At 40.0% G+C, this 18,855-nt stretch overlaps 1 protein-coding gene across 2 annotated transcripts in view; it reads right to left on the bottom strand.

Moving 5' to 3' along the window:
* Positions 1–18,855, bottom strand: part of ZNRF3 (zinc and ring finger 3) — a 65,666-nt gene that overhangs the window by 7,054 nt on the left and 39,757 nt on the right. Inside the window, exons 3-6 of one of the 2 annotated variants that reach the window (XM_014874932.2) lie at positions 7,041–7,115; positions 3,609–3,740; positions 2,541–2,651; positions 1,443–1,610 (exon numbers count right to left, since the gene is read on the bottom strand). In XM_014874932.2, coding sequence (XP_014730418.2) covers positions 1,443–1,610; positions 2,541–2,651; positions 3,609–3,740; positions 7,041–7,115 — 486 coding nt within the window. The remainder of the gene's footprint in view (positions 1–1,442; positions 1,611–2,540; positions 2,652–3,608; positions 3,741–7,040; positions 7,116–18,855) is intronic. The other variant, XM_014874930.2, reaches the window with a different exon arrangement.

Below are 18,855 nucleotides of genomic sequence, written 5' to 3'. Positions count from 1 at the left end.
TCAGCTATGATCTATTTACAGGATTTCCTGACTCTGATGGGTATCTCAGAAACCTGCACGAAATCTTTCTTCCAAGTACTCCTCATGAGCTTAGGTTTTCAATTTCTAACATGCCTTGGCAAAGAATTCCATGCAAGGAGGCTACTACCTCCTGGTGGAGAAACACCACACAGCTTTGTATTCCCCTCTGTCCCCAAGTAATCTGGGTCTAAAGAGTCCTTGTCCACTCAATCACTTGGGTGTTTTTTACAGAAATCATTCAAAATAATTGATCATTTTGTGACTACCCTTTACCGAAGCACCTTTGTTTCCATTCCATATCTTTTGTGAGGTGAGATCAGAAGTACACAGTACTCAAAGTAAGAACATGACTAAACTTACACTGTGGTGTAATGATGTTTTCTGTTCAATTCTCTAGACTTTACCATCTCATTTCCAGTATATGATTTGCCTTTTTAACTGCCACGAAGCAGTTAAACTGCCACCAATATGCTTTCACAAAGCTATCTAAAGCATCAAGATTTTTGTTCCTGAATAGCCATGCTCAGCTCCCAACCCATCCCTGATATATGTGAAGCTCTTCTCTACGTCTGTCACTTCAAGCTGAAATTCATGCCTGAATTTCCTCTCCAGTCAGTTTGTACAGACCTTTTGAAGTCCTTGTCTACCTTCATCCTTGCTACTCTGAATAATTTCCCATCAACTAATTTCATTAAACTTTCTATTTGCACCTTGCAGCACTCAAATATGCCGCTGGTATTTTCTATTACCGTAAAAATGATGATCTTTTATGACTCATTTCAAAATAAAATGTACTCACATAATCTTCCTAATGGAAGTGGATAGCTGTGAATATTGACTGTCTCTATTTTATTTATTTTAAGGAGCCCATTTTCTATTCCACCTATTTGTTGTTTCCACTGAGTAGAACCGTCACGGACACGAAGCCCTGACATCAATAAAGTGACAGTAACTGAGGAGTCAAAAAGCTGTTCCTGAACGTTTTGACCTCTCTTCCTTCTCCTCCTCTGGTTTCCCAGCAGTGCTGCGTACTTGACATTTCTAAGACAGGGTGCCATCATATCTTGAAAAGCAAAACCCTAATGGTATTCCTTACCTCCAGCAGAACTTGCATGCATCATCACCTTAGTGCCTAACTTGTCAAAAATACCCAGAGAACCAACTGCTGAGGCAACTCTGACTTCTTTGTGACTTGTTCTTCAGAAATGTAAGAACAGTGGAGGTACTGACTTGCAAATGGGATCCCTCACCTCTCACTTTGCAGCCTGGGTGATTCAGAGCTGCAGGGTGCAGCTGAGGCTGCTCAGTGTGATCAAAGTGACAAGTGGCACCATCTCAGCACATAATGTACCCAACATGAACCACACTGCTAAAACCACCTACGTTCCCAGCCCGTGGTGAAGAAACCTTTCATCCTTTACCTCCCCATCAATGTACTTCTCCAAGCAGATGGCACAGTCAGAGGTGGAGCTGCTACTGAGTGTATCCAGTGCTCCACAGTTACTTTCTCGGTGTCCCTTACTTTTGGACTTAAACTTCCTGGTCTCCATTTTCTCCAGTGCTTGCACTGCAAGCCTGTTCATGGAATTCTACATGAGAAGAAAGAAAAAAAAAAGAAAAAAAAAGAAAAAAAAAAGCCAATGCTGCTGTGTAAGGGACTAGTGTAGTAGCAGAGAAACACCATCATATCTTACAGATCATGTCAGGCACAACTGATGTATAATTTCTTAAATTAAACAGAGAGAAGGCTAATTAGAATTCCGATCAGAAGCCTCATGAAAAGAATGTATGCCACATGCAGAAGTGAGAATGACAAACTACTCTGAATTACAGCTGGGTGAAGGTGCTGACAAATGGGTCACACTGCAACTGCTCAATTGACAGGCAGCAACTATTCAAGCCAACATATAAAACTTGGCCAGGAACTCTTTTTATATGTCAGTATTGATTGTAATGCCCCAATATACTGTTACCACCATATTACCTGGAGCAACACTTGAGAAAGGGATTAAAATGAAATGTTATAAATTAGCTGTATCATTTCCTCCAGGACAAACTCAAAGTATGTCACCTGGAATATCTCCTAGCCAAACTTTTTACCTTGAAAACTCCTCCCATTTCAATAGACATTATCCTATTCAAATAATTTGCTATTTATTTTCAATCCTCTCCACAATACAGCAGCAAGAGTCTGGACTTATTTAGGAGTATACCAGTGCTACTGAAAACCTGTGAGCAACCAGAAATGTTCTTTCTTCCCAGTGGCTAAGTGGACTGTTTTCATTTCAGGATATAACTGAACAAACATCATGGGTCAATGTAAGTCTCCTTTAAGGATATTTCCAAGTTCTTCCAAAGTTCTTCCAAATTCTTCCTACACACATGGATAAAACCAGAGAGCCACCAAGATGGCTAATATACGTCAGCATCCTGCATTTCCAGAAGTTGCAAGCACATTTTAGGACAAAGTAAGAGAAGCTAACTTTCAGCATTCAGTGAATTCCCATTACTGCTCTTACCTGACTCCGTCGCTGTTTCAGTTTGATCTTGACAAGAAGAATGAGGCAAACAAGAGACACAACCACAAAGAAGGCCAGGAAAATTCCCATATCAAAGTACTCAGTGGGTTGCTTAAAAATGAAAACAAAGGTGTTATTTTCCCTTCTTTTAGATCATACTCAAATCTGTTGTTTCTTTCTCTTTTAATTTTAAAGGGGCTGTTGCTGAATGTACACAATCAGAATGGCAGAAGTCGGAGTACACATTGTTCTGGTCATTAACTGGGATTCTATGAGACAAAACCTGTGTTTCACGTGCCACTGCAAGTGAACAGAATACACAGAATGCCAATCATGAGATGTCAGGTTTGCAGTCACTGAGCTGCAAAATCCAGGTTTTTTAAGTGAGTGAATCACACCAAACCAAATTTTTATAGCTTATTGGGTTGTTCATGCATGTAAGTGACTGAAAACCAGCACCTGAATTTTCAAAAAATAGCCCACTTCTCAAATACATTTCTTAACAGAAGGATTCCATTAAAAAAAACCAAGACCAAACCAAAGTGGTAACTGGAACATAGATGACCTCTAGTTTTGTTCTTCTATAAACTATATGTAGAGAGTGTAAGGAAAAAAAACTCTGGAAAAAGTATGTTATATTGCAATTACAAATATCAGATAATCTCATAGTTAATCAGATAATCTCATAATTTATCAATGTTTAAAATGCGACACAGAATTATTTAACATAGGGTAAACCACCTTACAAAACTGAACCATCAGGGGTGCACAATAACTAAGTTATTTAACAAGAAAAAGGAAAACTACTGTGTGAATTTTTTAGCCATTTCTATACTCGAAAATAGCCTTCTGAATGACAGCAGATGCCACATTGTGGATTCTATACTTCACCAAGTGCAGCTGCTTGTCCAGAGTGCAGTTACTCAGTTTATTTAGGTCAATAGAATTTCACATGTATTGATGCACTTAAGGAGCAATAGAACATCTTCACCCTCAGTGCAGTGAGCAAGCCCTGCCTGCAGTAACAACAGCACTGTGATACTCAGAGAAAGGATGTGAAAGTCTCACCCGTGGGGGGCGATGCTGAATCCTGGCCCGTGCCACTTTCTGCTTGTTAACTATGTTCATTAGCTTGACAGCATCAGCACCTTTCACATACACCACTGGTCTCTTCAGAGGGTCCTCTGAGCCCTGGTTCAGCTACAATAAAAAAAAATAGTCTGCTCAAAAGGCATGTTTCAGGAAAACTACCTTCCTTCTGGACAATGCAGAGAATGGTTAAGGAGTATGAACATGGAATTAATTTCAAGCACTGATTGTTCTCTTTTAGCACAAACCTTTAGTTAAGTATTACACAGAATTACACCTGAATTAAACTTTTGACATATGCTGCCTTTTTTTTTTAATGGACCAAAACTAAGATTAAGGATAAGCAAATGTTATTTCTGAACAGCAGTTTTAACTTAGCTGCATTATGTTCAGTGCAGATATTAATACTGTAATGTGTTAAAGCTCACAATGAAGAACAATAGAAATCTGCACATTCCAGAAAAATTGTCCCGGCTAAATTCTATCAGTCTTTCAATTTCAACATTATTCACACAGTAATTTCTTCAGCCTTCTGAACAATCTCATATTGGAGTCCTGTCTTTCAGGCTCTTTGTACCTAGCCAAGTTGAGTTAGTAATTTCTGATGTTAAACTCTACAAACTCATTCAAAATTACTTCAGTTCTAGCAACGATGAGACCTACTGATTGTAGGATAGGGGGCCTCAAAGACTAAAGCATTGGAGTAGACCACATAATTCACCCTGAAACTTCCTTCCAATCCAGCTATGTTTTGTCAAAAAGGCCAAATCACAGAATCAGAAAATAATGTGTGTGGGAAAGCATGTTATGAGCCCAACCTCCTGGTCAAGGCAGGGTCAACTATGACATCAAATCAGGCTGTTCATGGCTTTATCCAGTCAGATGTTGAAAAAAACCTTCAAGTATGGAGAATGTGCAACTTCTCTGGCCAACAAATCCAGAATAACAATCTGATAAATTATATACCAGAGAGAGTAATAACTAGACATGAGACTTGTTCTATTAAAAAATGGCACCAACATGATAAATTCATATAGCTTATTCTGACTTACAAGGAAAACACGAGTGGAGAGGCTGGTTGATACAAAATAAGCAATGCACTGACAAGCAGATGGAAATGGTACAGGGGAAAGGAAAGAGATGACAGGAATGTGAGCAAATAGAAGAAGAGTATCTTATGGCTGAGATTAACATATCTGCATTGTTGACAGCTACCTGTTAGTTCTGGCTATACCATGTAGGAATTACCAGCTGACTGGTCCATCATCCTGATTAAAGGACTCAAACTGACCAGATGATGATAACAGATTCCACTGAGAATTTTTCAAACTGATTCTTCCTAGTACTCGACGGATTTTCTGAGAAAACTGGTCAAACTACTCTTAAGGCAGGTGTCTTGTGAGGAGCTAAAAACTAGCTGAAGTATCCAGGGATCCTATGTGTCTACAAGCCTTGCTGGCCTAGGGCCAAATCCAGTCACTGTTCTTCCATTCCCAGACACATACTCTCTCTCATGATTTCTTGTCCAAGAGAGAATTCTCCCAGTTCCTCAGTCATTTTTGCACATTGTCAGACCCTTGCTAAACATGATGCTCTGAGTGCTGTTACTCCTCTTCAAATATGCAGAAGTAAAACTAAGAAACAAGTCAGACTTCAGAGAGCGTTTCTAAAAATAAAAAGGTTCATTCTCAATTTACAGCAGAAGATACTCAGACCAATGGGAGTAAACCCCATTTAGGCAAAGCTCTTTCATTTGGCATGTACCAAATTATCTGAGGACAATTCTTCCGGTCAGGCCTGCCTCCAATTTCTGTTCCTTGGCTGGCAGGAGGGACTGCCTTTGATAATACTCCACTCCTCTCTTTCAAAGCAATGTCCCTTATTTGTTCTAGTGCTTGGTAACAAGCATACATGAGAAAACTTCCTAAACAGCTCCCTTCAGTGTCTTAGGATATTTCCATTTGAACCAAAGATGCTCCAGATTACCTCATGTCAGTTTTCCCTCCACAGTTGTCTGTCATTGTTTTTCCACAATTCCATTATGAGTGCCAAAATGGTACTTATTTTATAGACAAATTTCTTAGCATCCCTGATGTGAGGGGTTCTGGAGATTTTAGGTGAGAATCAAAATCCATTAAAAACAAGCGTCCAGAGCAGCATGAGAACAGAGCCAATCCAGTAACTGTTACTTTTAGAGTATGAAAGCTACATCCAGTCATTCCTCTGCCGTTTGCCAGTGTTTCCACAGGCTATTACTGTTCTTTCATCTCACAGAGCCTACTCATTCTGTCAGCAACTGCTCTAAGCCACTAACCTTCTTCCATTTTATTGGCACACCCAAAATATTCAAACATCCACTAGACTAGTTTCCCAGCTCTTGGGGACAGATGCATCCAGTTTATTATTTATCATCAAGCAAGGAAAGCTGTTGTTGTTAAAGGGAAAAGAGTAAGAGACAGTAACTCAGCTTCCCAAGTCCAGAGCAGGGTGGCTGAAAGTAACCAGAAGCTGTAACACACAGTTAAAAAATAGAAACAGACAGATCACATCTTTGTGAAGATATTTTTCCTGTATAGAAAAGAGGAAAAAAATATCCCTGTGAATGTTTTCAAGATCAAGACTGCAACTTTGATGCACATGCAGACCACAGTACTCAAAGCATCCATTGCACAAAGTCTTCTGCATTCCTTCGTCCAACAGATGCTCATTTCAGTATTAAAGCCAGCTTTTTAAATGTAAACATTGATGATCTCTTTTTTCCCCCAAGAAATACAGGCTGCACTTAAAAACCTTTAGCTCCACTTGTTTCTGCTGTAACAGGAACAGCAGTTTTGTTTCAAGACAAAACAGAACTAAACCAAATGCAGACTATTTTTGTGCTTATGTTTCTTCACTGAAATAACTCAGAATTGGCTGAAGTCTGTTAAAGCCTTTCATAGGGCTATTACCTCACCCACTTCAAATAAAAAGATGAAGTTATAACAAGACTTGGAAAAAGAATAAAAACCCTGCTTGTCCACAAAATACATAGGCAGAAATCATCAGCTGTAAATGAGAAAGAAATGGTTATAAGTTTTAAAAAGAAACTTGTTTAGAAGCAGGTTTGAAAGTCGTTTCGCAATCTCAAAAATAGCAGATTTGTTGTTCAACAAAACTATTGATCACAGGCTGGATAGAGCCAAACATCCTGTGTTTTGTACACAGAGCTGGGCAAAAACCTCCTTGATTAGATAATGGGCCACAAAAAATTTGCCTCCATCCTCTTTCAAAACCATAATCCCAGACCTGCATTCTGGATTCTAGCAAAAGCTAGGAAAAAAAAAAAAAAAAAAAAATCTAACTCCCCAAAGTTTTCCCTTTCTGCCAAGTTCCCAACACCTACATTGCCTCCTGCCTGACATTGCTTCGTACCTGATCAATGGCATCTGGGTTTTCAGAAACATCAAAGATGACCGCTGTGGCTCCTCGCTGTACTGCTCGTTTTGCCTGCAATAAGAAAGACAGCATCCTCAGTCCCACCCCAAAAGATAACTTCTTAACTCAAAAATTACTCCCTCTCCTCATCTCCAGATAGAAAACATTTTGTGTTTCTGTGTAGTTAAAACAAATGACAGAACAATTACAATCACAGGGGTTCCTGAACCAGCATGGAACGTAGTTCAACTTCACTAAAACTTCTACATTGACTCTGCTCCTACCTTCTCAAACTCCTCTTTCAACCTTTTAAAGGAATTCAAATGAGATTTAAACCCTCTAAAGACTAATGCAAGTATTTAAAAAAAATTGGTTTTTTCCCTCCATTTTACTTGGAAATGCCATTAAAAACTATGACTTGGGGTGGAGAGAAATTCACTAGTGTAGAAAATTAAGGTGGACTGGATTCTTTATAACCTTTTCAGTGTCATTCTCCCTAACTAGGCTCTCAGAATGTCAAAATGTCTCTCAGAGAATAATGCTTTTTCTGACCATCAGAGGTCAGAACTGCTGCATAGGCTTCTTATGCTGATCAGAGCTATGTATGTGCACAGCTTTTCATCAAATACTGTATTTTCATCAAATACAGCTGGAGTTACCAACTGCACAGAGAAGGTATTAGAAGATATTAAAATCCTCTGGGACAGAGAAAACAGTGTTTTAATCACCAAGGCTAATACAGGGGTTTTATCCTGTTTCTGCCACTGTGTCTCTGTATGTACTGTTCAAATGTTGCTCAATGGCTCCACAAAGCAGTAACTTTTCAAAGTCCTATTGCCTTTGTGGACACAGAATGCAAGAAGCTATTTCTCCAAGCAGTGACAGCTATCACCACCACAGTACTAAACAAGAAGGCACTGGCCCTCCACAGAGGCTACCAGAACCTGAACTTACATTGAGATATGAGAGAAACCAACAGTAGTGATAAATTGTGAAACATTACTCAGCATTTTCCTGGAAAAATGTTGGCCAGTACAGAGAAGTTGGTTTGAACACATAAAGGTCACTTTCTTTGCTTTAGTCTCGTATTTTATTTTAAATCAACAAGGCTCATCAGACAGCACATGAAGGAAACCAACTCCCAAACTGGAGCTTTTTCTCAGCCCACCAGGTATTTGTCCCCTTTGAAGTCGGCGCACCTGGTTAATGACTAAGAACTGTTGGGGAGGAAGACTTAAAAGGAATTTACCACCCATTCTCCTTTGCAGTAGCCCTGAGGTGAGGGCTCATCCAGGTTTCCCTAAAAGGCACCCCTTACAGACACGCACTGCTTATAGAACTGCTGCTCAGATAGTTTTTTCAGGATGATCAGTCAACAAGCGAGGCCCCTTGATATCTGAAGAGATTTTTAAAGAGATTTTGCAGATCCGCGCTGATAAAAACTCCTTAATTGCGTGAACACACTGAACGAGCAGCAAGTTTCCCCCACCAGGTGTTAAGAGATGAAAAGCACCGAGTAAAAAAAAAAATAAATAAATAAAAATCGTGCTGCGGACGGTAAGGGCAAATTGGGGTGACCCGTTTGGCCATCCTGCCCCAACTGCGGCGCTCGTTTCAGTGCGGCCGAGCCCGGCGAGGCTCCGGCCGCCATGGCCCCGTCGCCCGTGAGGGGCCAGCGGCCCCGCACAGCGCCCCCCTGCGGCCGCCGGAAGCGCCGCCTGTCCCCGGCCCTGGAGGGGAGAGCAAGAGCGGCGGCGGCGGCCGCGGGGAGAACGGGGAAACGCGGGGGTTTTTACTCCGTGCTGCGGAGTTTAAATCCTGATAACCCGGGGGAAAGGCGCGGCGTTCGCTCCTGCCAAACTTCCCGGAGGCACGACCCTCCCTGCGCAAGTCCGCAGGTGCTAAAGAGCCGTGTCCGTAGTAGTCGGGTGGCGCTCCCGCCGCCCCGAGCACCCCACGGCCCGCACGGGGAGCCGGGCGCCAGCCCCGGCCAGCGGGCTCCAGGCTGCGGCTCCGCGGCTTGGTGGCCGCCCGACGGGACGGGCCAGGTTCCGCTGGCCCGAGATCAGAGCGCGGCTGTCTCCGCCTCGCCCTCCCCGCCTGCAGCTCGGCCCTAAAGCCGGGCACTCCGCAGGGAAGCGGAGCAGGGGGAGCCCGAGCGGGAGCGCTTTTGTTGCCCCGCTGCCCTGGGCTGCAGGCGGGGCCGGAGAGCACCTGTGGCTGGAACACCTGCCGGCCCTCCTTCCGCATCCCCCAAAACACCGCGGCACAGTTCAAGGCAAAACGTCTTTGAAAACTCCCTGCCCGCTACTCAGTAATCAGGGCAGCTCAAAATTACACAGCAGTGTTAAGTCCCACTTAAAATAATGCCAGTCTGTAATAGGCACGTGATTTTTTTCTTTTTGGGCTAGCCAGCATTTAGACTCCCTCAAATCATTTTTCTAAACAAAGTGACCAAACCTACATCAAAAATAAACATAAACTAGATGAGGGGAAAAAAGAAGCTAATGAAGTACATGTTTTACATTTACAATACTTGTGGCAAACAAACAGACATTTCCACAATTCAATTCCCATTAATTTGTCAGGCCTATTTCTTTCTGTGATTGTCTTCTGTGGCTTAAAACAAATGACTACCAGTATGTATGAGTATTATTCCCCTTTTTGTAAAGAGTAATAGAAAACAAACAAAAAAATGGTAATTGCACTTCTCATAATTCAAGTGATCACTTTGTTCATAGTGATAACTTCCCAGTCCATCTCTACGTGCAGAGTCTACAGTTCATGCTACTACGGAACAATGGACATTACCAATAAAATGAACATTAAATACAGTCTCAGATTAAAATCTGACAGAATTTACTAGGCCTTGTAATCTAGGTTAGAGAAGAGGAAATGCATGTGACAAAAGTCCAAGAGAAATATCACTCCACATCTCCAGGCCTGAGGAATTTTAATTTATTACCTCAAAGAGCACCAGAAAGATTTTAAGAGCTCTGTACTACCTCCCTGTGGGCCAGGCAAATACAATAAGGAAGTAACAACTTCCTTGATGAGGCAAACTTTCATCCCAAGGGACTAGATAATTATTAAACAGGTGCACTGTTCCTCTCGTTCATTCAAGTCAGGTGAGACAGCAACAATCAAAGCAGTAAGGTCAGCTCCTTCCTGACTTCTTGATGGACTTTGCATGCTCGCACATATGAACACGGCAAGCATCTCCTCCTCTGCTTTCTAGTATGGTTTCATCCCAATTAATGTTTCAGTTAGTATGCAACAGTGGAGAAACCATCAGAAGAAAAGCTGCTTAACGAGGTTTTCCTTCAAGAGAAAAACCAACCAACACCACCAGTGTTTATCCATTACATTTACTTCTTTGTCAAAGTTAGAAATGCCTGACAATATTTGGTAGTATTTGCACCTGAGGACGTGACACTTCAATCTAATGGATTTCAGAGCGTGAATAAATTAGAGATAAGAGAAAGACCAAGGCTTAAACCATAGGTGGGAGATCAAAGTTCATTAAGGACTGCAAGCTCTGCTATTTACATCAACATAGTAATGCATTACACATCTATTAAGAGAGTACCTTTTTTTGAAAATGGCTATTGGTAGAGCCAGATTACTACTTATAAATAAACTTTTTTAAAGTCAACATCCTGGATAATACTGATGGACTGAAGGGAGAAAAGTACTGGCTGCCTGTATAAACCACAGATATATCCTGATGTTATAAAATTACGTTCTCACAAATGTTTTTACATTGAAAACTACCTATATCTCTTCATAGATTTGTTCAATTGTTCACCCAGCTCCAGGTATTATCTTCTTGGAACTTAGTACACCCTAGTTAACAAATATTAATTATAATTATGGTATGTGCTACATGAGCAGGTTAATTTATTCCCTGGGTTAAGAAACTCATAAAGCTGGGGAAGAGGAGGTTGAGCAATGGTTTAAGGAGTAACCAGTACAGATGCCAGTAAACTCCTTTTAGCAAACTATTCCATCAGGTGTCAGCATCATTAGTTGGTCCCCCAAAATTATCAAGACAGGAAGCACAAGATTAAAGATATAGTACACAGAAATTATGGATCCCAAAAGCAAAATGCTGCAGGAACTAAAGGTATCAGCACAGCTCCAACAGGTATAATAATGGCTTTTTAAATTCCCATTCCATTTTTCAGTATATCTTGGGTTTTGGGGCAGAAAATATAGTATTACTCTAAATCAGTGCAGAGACTGTTGAACAGAGTAGTCAATAGAATTGGTTTGTACATTCTTATTTAGCTGAGAACTGAGCCAGCCTGAATTTCCTGTCAGTTTTTGAGGTTTTTTTTTCCCCTTCAGTTTCTCAACAAACTAATAATTATTGAACTTGAGGCATATTTTCTGGATATTCCCAGCCAATCAGATCCAACAGTCTATGTCAGATCTCTCTATATTGTGGAGTCAGTGGCCATTAATCTGACAAAAGAGTGGGATTATGCAAGCAGTGTTAAGTGGAACATTTTTCATAGCTGATTCTATCATCAGCTGTCCTCTGGTGCTTTGAAATAAGAGAAGTCAGCCTCTCACATAGCGTGCTGGTAACATATGAGCAACATTCAGTGACATGCAATTTGCAAACTGTGACTCCAAGGAACAAGATTTTCAATGAAAAGGTGCAGTGTCTTGTTTTACTGCTCTGGAAAAGCAGTTCAAAGATTTCAACAATCTTGACTGCTGGAGAAAACAGCTGAAGGGATGAGGTTTCCATCTGCAATATTTCACCAAAATAAATGATGAATATAACAAGTCAGTGGTCTTGGTCTTCTCTTGAGCAGACTCAAAAGTAACAGTCTGCTCCAATATCAATTATATGCACCTGTTTTCTCCAGATCAAGTGAGACCACAAAGATACAGACAATATCACTGAGATATGAGAGAATATGCAGTACCAGGTTCTAGAATATAGGCTTTTCTAGTAGAGGTTTGCTGTAGTTGTGTGGTTAAACTATGACACTTCTGCAGACTTGTCTTCTTTTTTTTTTTTTTTTTCTTTTTTTTTGTATTAGCAGAGCGTAACTTTAGGCTCCTAATGCTTGTTTCAGCACTATCTTAAATGGGTTTAACTTTCTGCAGGTTTGAGAAAACCTCAGTTAAGTCTGGACAAACCCAGGAAGTTCTAGTGATGAGAAGTACACCACTAGTTCTTACATAAATGCATGAGGAATTTGCAGGTTGTGACAAGGAGATGTTGCCACTGCCAGTTTGCCATTCCAGTCAGCTGAATGGTATTCTGACCCTGATGCTCTCAAATCTCTAAACTTCTTCAGGAGAGAGGAATACCTTAAACAATCCTATTAAAACAAGCAGTGAGTATGAAGTGGACCCCCATTCTATGGATAGCAGCATTAGATTTTCATTATGGCAGGAATGACATCACATGAAGCCAGGCAATAAAATCCAAACCTGATCATCATTAAGAACCTTATGTAAAACCCACAGCATTGTGCAAATACACCTTTTTTTTCTTTGCAACTCTGAAAATGCAAAAACCTGCTTCTCTCAGAGCTACACAGAATACAGACAACAACATCTGGACAATCCTGGCCTCTCTCTTTTCTCCCCCCACACTTCTATCAGGCAATCACAAAAAAATACCTTGTCCCTTGAACTAACACTGGAGCTAGCAAGCCAGGCCACAGGCCAATTCTGCAGGGCAGAGGAGGAAGGAGAAAAGGACAGCCATCTACTTTGCAAACAGCAGAAGTTACAAATTAACCAACTGATGCTTCAGACCTGTTAATGTACAATTCCCTGGTAATTCCAGAAACTCAGTTAAACCAAGCATAAACAGGATGCCATTTCAAACCTTTTCTGAGATAATGAAAAAAGAACTTTCATATTTCTGTCTGAAAATAAAGGCAGAATATCAAAAGAAGACAGCCAAATCCCCATGTATCACACCAGCATAAAAGCCCTTCCTGGCTGGAATACCTGACTTCTCTGGCACCTTGAGATATGTTTTATACACATGCCCTATAGATTCTGAATTACACAGCATTGCAACAGTTGCTTACCAAGTAAGAAGTACAGAAAGTGTGAAGCAGCATTTTTAAATTTAAAGCATAATCACAATTTAAAACGAATGTACCTTTCTGTAAAATAAAAACAAAAAAAAAAAAAAAAAAAAAAAACCCAAAAACAAAAAAACACCAAACCATAAAAGGCTATGTACCTGTAGTTTTAAAAAAAACCCTATCACCTCATGCATTACATAGTCACATCAACAATATATAGACACATCAGCGTGATTCAACCACTCAGTATTGAGAGGCTCTCAGATGGTTAAAATGACGAACAAGAAAACTCAATGTCTCTCTTTTCTGGGGTTAGGGAGAAACACTGCTATCTGTTCTGAGTCTAACCGAGTAAAACAGTGAGAAAAAGACATTTATTTAATCCTGAACACACCAAAGCATGCCAGCTGCACATCTCTTAAGATACATTTCAGAGTCATGGGACTCCAGTTCCCAAACCCCTGACCTCTGCTATCACCATTCTGCCCGCCTGCAGCCTTGTTGCTATGACAAGGCACAGTCACAGAGAGAAGGGTGAGCACTGGAAGAGATCAAAGGAGGGGACTGGGGTCTTGAACTAGATTACATATTCACAGAGAACCTAGCACACTCAGCAAGAACTGGGTGGCTGCATTCACAATTGATGGTTAACCCTTCAAGCTTTTCCCAGAACTTATATATACAGTTATCTTTGAAATATAATGGTCACAAGATGAGGATATTTTAGGAATTATGTACTAAACATGTACTATATCATATGCTATAAAATACCACTACAGCCCATCCAGATAATTCTTAATTTTTGCACTGAGGGTGTACTGAATGTAGATGGATAGAAACCAACCAGACATAAGATAATTGTGTAAACATATAAGCAAGCATGTTGTGGTGCTGAGAGAATAAAAAACAGAGATATAAGAAAGCATTAGAGGAGTTGTAAATTAAAGAAACTATTAATGCAGACCACTATGAAAAGTTAGCCCTACAGTACCCAAGCTGTGTAAAAAGAATGTACTGGAGTTCCTCCTACAGGCATATGCTCTAATAGAATACTAACTTTTGAATTATAAACTGGTATTTATGTACATCAAAAGGGAAAACAAAGAATTGTAAGAATTGTCTTGTATTTAGAATGAGAAATGGCAAAACTTTGAAAAATTGTTAATAAGAATTACATCTAACCTCAGTCAATTTAATGGTGAATTCTTAGTACCATCTGTCTTGCTTAGCCTCACCCTCAGGAAGCTGACCTTCATCAACAGATTGTTATCTACCTACTGTGAACAAGGACATTTTATAGATAACACGATAATCTGAGATGATGCAACAATAAATCCATATCTCAGTAGTAACAGAAAATGCAGAGCTCTTTGCAGGTTTATTAAATGCCTGCATGCTATCTAACAGTATGTTCAGATAGACATGATATATACCAAAGTGAGTTGAGAAGAAGCAAAGGTATTTTCACTTCTACACATATCAAAGTGCTGCAGTCCTGGAGGTTCTTTGGCAGGGATGAGCATCTGCATCCAAGAGCACAGAAAGGCACATAAGCCCTAGTAAAGGACTTCAATCTTTCTGAATGAACAAAAAGTCATGTGGGATTCCCTTGGAATCCAATAAAATACTGGATTCTGTAAGATCCTCCCTCTCTACTACTAGAATCAGCTTGGGTAAGAAGTTCAATAGTAAAAATCTGCATGGTGGGCCAGTGTTCCAGTTTAGCTAGCAACTTTTCATGTTCATGGCTAGCTAATACAGGATGATATGGCTCTTCTTCCAAACACTTATCCTTGGTTTTGCATTAGTTTAGTTTCAAGGCCCCAGACTGTGGTGGGCCCTTGTTGTTAGTTTGTTGACTCTGTAAAAAAAAAAAAAAAAATTGAAAAAAGGAAAAAAAAAAGATAAAAAGCAGGGGAAAACAAAAATGAAAAAGGTGGAGGATTTTTGTTACAAAGGGAAACTGGAAACTTCTCTCCACGCAAGCAGAGACATGGCTGTATTGCAGAGGCCTCGGGGCAAGGATTAAAGAAAAACAAAATAGAAACCCTTCCATCTCTAATTAGGGTCTTCATTTGCCAAAGAGCCATTCCACAGCGGGAGGAATTACATTCAAGCCGTTGCTTGGATAACGTCTCCCAGCAGGTTGGCTCCTCAGAACAGGCTACTCTGAGCCAACAATTTCTGGTTACTTGGAGGCAAGCAGCCTGCATATTGTTTTAACTGGCCTGGCTTTTACAGCCAGTTTTGCTGAAGAACAATCTTCTATTCAGAATGCAGAGATAAAAGCTTCACTTGTTTTGAATTTGTCGCCAGTTTCTTTATCCCTTTCTTTTTTTAAACATGGGAATTATAGGTTCTGGAGATTGCATTATTTCCCTTGTAGACTTCAATGTTTTTCTCCCTCTAGCCACTTGATTCTTTGCCAGTGAAGGCTGCTGTCTGGAGTCCAGCCATTCATCAGCCCCTACCTCATCATTAACACTGTGGTGCTGGCGGTCACAGCTCATTGCTGGCGACAGGAAATCCTAACTTGCAAGAGGTTAACCACAGCCCATAAACAGTCAGACTGGCTCATTAGTCCCTTACACTCAGCTGAAGTGACCCTCTGGGAGTTTCAACACTGTTCATGGACCTGAAGTCTATGGATTCTGTGCTCTTTGCAATTACCTCCTCCTCCCCACACCCACTTAAAAGCTCACTATTTGGATCCTCAGGACTAAGGACCATCTTTCTTCCTATCCCAAAGGGACCGAGTTATTTGAGCATTTTGAAAAACTACATGTCTGTGATGGATTCTCTTGGCTTACCAATTGGACAAAACATCAATGGGCCAAGAACTGAGACCTTAATGCACTAGGATACATACATTCTTGTGATAGTTTTAATAGTTTCTGTGAGAGTTTCCTATCCCTACTGAACAGTTCTAAGGCCACAGCAATGCAAACACAAATAATATATAATTAATCTGTATTACCTAATTTATGTCACAAATATGTCCAACTCCAATGTTCAAAAACTAACCTGCTAGAATTGCAAGTAGCTTGGTCAGTACTCCCTACACTGACTAAAAAGCACTTCCCACTCATTTTGAGTTCACAGTATGATCATTTGTTTCATTTGGAGTCATTTCCTTGAACTCAGTACAAATGTTAAATCATCATGTTATCCAAAACCGCACCTCTAGATATCACCTGGTCATCAAAAAGATAAAATGTTTAGAGCAGAAAAACATGTTCTGGCAAATTATCTCAAAGCGGTAGGATATGAAGCACAATTTGTGTATATTTTTTTTTCTCTTTCCTTCCTTTCAGTCTTGTGAAAATCATTGCAAAACATTCCCACTTTATATCTGCAATTTCTTAGGATCCAGCTTTTTACCACTGTCAATTGTATCTGCCCAACTTTTATTCTGAATATTGGAGTCCCTCTGATGCAGCTCTGGTTACATTCCGAAGTTCTCCAATTTCTTTCAAAGCCTTCTGTCTCCTAGTGCACCAAAATTAGGCATGTCACTCATCTGTGAAGTCCTAAATAATTCCATTCCCTGCCTCCATATCTGCTCCTTATTTTCTTCACTTTCTGGTCCATTTATCTGATTCTGCTTGCCAGGCTTCTTTTGTGCTCATTTCTATACTCCAATGCAGCAGCACTTGCTCTCTCACTTTTCTGTTTCAAACTCTCTTTCTACGGTTGTTCCAACATGTTTGCCACTATGCATTTCTCCTGTTAGAGAAACAGGTAAATTCTGCATGTAAAACAAAAACAACTCTCATTGTTTGAAAGGCTTAAAAGGCACATGGAATAATGAGACATTAAAACTCAAGAGACATGAAGCATTTACATATTATTAATATTATTTGTAAGTGCAGCATGCCTTAAATAATTGTTCCTTAGTCTTTACTCAGCCCTTGACTTCCATTAATTTCACTGGGAGATCTGAGCTGAACTCCAGTAACACATGTAGTGCAACAACAGCTGCTTCTTTAGCTTAAGGGAGAAGCAGCTGTGTTCCACAGTTGGTTAGAAAGGAGTGAAGATGGTGGTGGGGACTGCTAAGGACTCAACTCTAAAAGTGGACATTTATTTAAAGTAATCAATCCAACAATGGCAACTTTAAGGAGTGCCCAGAGGGAGAAACACGAGAGAGGGCCTTTGTTCATGAATAGCTGATGCTTTTTGTAACTGTGCAGGGAACATGGAAAGAAAGTTAATAAAATAATACAGTAGCAGATTGCTGGCACTAGTTACCAGTGGAAAGAGCTCAGCACTAGCCATGAATGAAAGCCTGACAGAGCTACTTCTGAACTGCATAACCTGATTCAGCCCTTGTTTGTCCCTTCCTTTGAGCTCTCTCCTCTTTGGCTTTCATCCAGTTCTTTTCTTTCCTTCTGCATCTTTCACCATACGATCCATACACAAACCTTTCCTCTCTCCACATTTCAGCTGCCTTGTTTGTCAGTTCTCTTTGCTGTGCTCAACCTCTCCCTTCTCTCCTCAAAGGGACTGCAGAAATTACAGTGGAAAGCAGCAATGGAATGAGAGGATTTAAAGAGGGAATACATGAGAAAGGTACTTATAAACTCAAGAATTCAGTTATAATGATGACACTGCTGTTTCATGCAGTGGCCATATGTTCTAACACTCTTAGATGAAGCCTTTCTTCCTTTCTTCCTTCCCATTCAAATCCACTTCTTCACCTGTAAAAATTGGTTTGTTGTTAAGAGTATGGTCTGTGGGGAGTGAAGAGGCAAGGAGATGGGGAGCAGAAATACACTGAGCTTTTGGCAAAAGCATTTTGTTCTATGTGATTTTTTTTCTTCCTCTTGTCTTTCTCTGTATGCAATTATGAAAAGCAATCTTCTTCCTGAAAAAACATGTATTATCCCTCTTCTGATCTCATCCATGCTAGAGTTTTGTTAGAACTCTAGAAATCACTGTGCCTATATTGTGCAGAGGTGTGATCACACTGCTAGCACTGGGGAAGTAAGAAAAATTAAGGTCAAAACATAAATTCCATCAAAAGTATTTGCAGAAATAACAGCATCACTTCAGGTAGCATTTTAAAATATGTTTTATTTTTATGGTTATTTAAAATGGATGTTAACATTTCAGATGTCCTGGACATTATAAATGATGCTGAAGTGGGAATAACAAGAAATTATCATTATGATATTACAGTACTTATGATGTTCTTTGGTGCTTTGGGAAAATTATAATTTTCTCTTTCTCAATATATTCTTTAGAACAGAAAAGACAAACACAAACATGGCAGGGATTACAATTATATATACTAAGTTTTTCCACAGTAAACCCTAGTTTTAGCTAGTGCTAAGACAAGAAAACTTGTAAATAAAAAAATTTAATGCAAAGTTAATGAAGACTCTTAAAGAACATGACTGATTCATAAGGTCTGAATCCTTAACAGTTGCCAAGGACGCTATTTTTCCTCATTAAAACTCATATTCATTTTTCATTACAAAACAATGGGGTTGATAAAAACAATAGTTTTTATTTTGATCAGAGTTCTGGCATGTTTGACATTGCAATATAGATCTATCAGCCAGTCCACAGCCAAAGGAGTCTGGTCTCATTCAAAAAGCTTTCTTCTACTTCATAACAACTTCCTTCTTAAAACACAACGTCTGGGAGTTCAAAACAACCAATATTAAGTTCATACTGCCAAAAAACCTTTTTCAATCTGTAAATGAACATGCATTTATGCCCACACTGCCATCACAAAAAGT

The sequence above is a fragment of the Sturnus vulgaris genome, chromosome 19 (assembly GCF_052056855.1).
Source record: "Sturnus vulgaris isolate bStuVul1 chromosome 19, bStuVul1.hap1, whole genome shotgun sequence".
Lineage (NCBI taxonomy): Eukaryota > Metazoa > Chordata > Aves > Passeriformes > Sturnidae > Sturnus > Sturnus vulgaris.
This window is presented reverse-complemented; position numbering and strand designations above follow the sequence as displayed.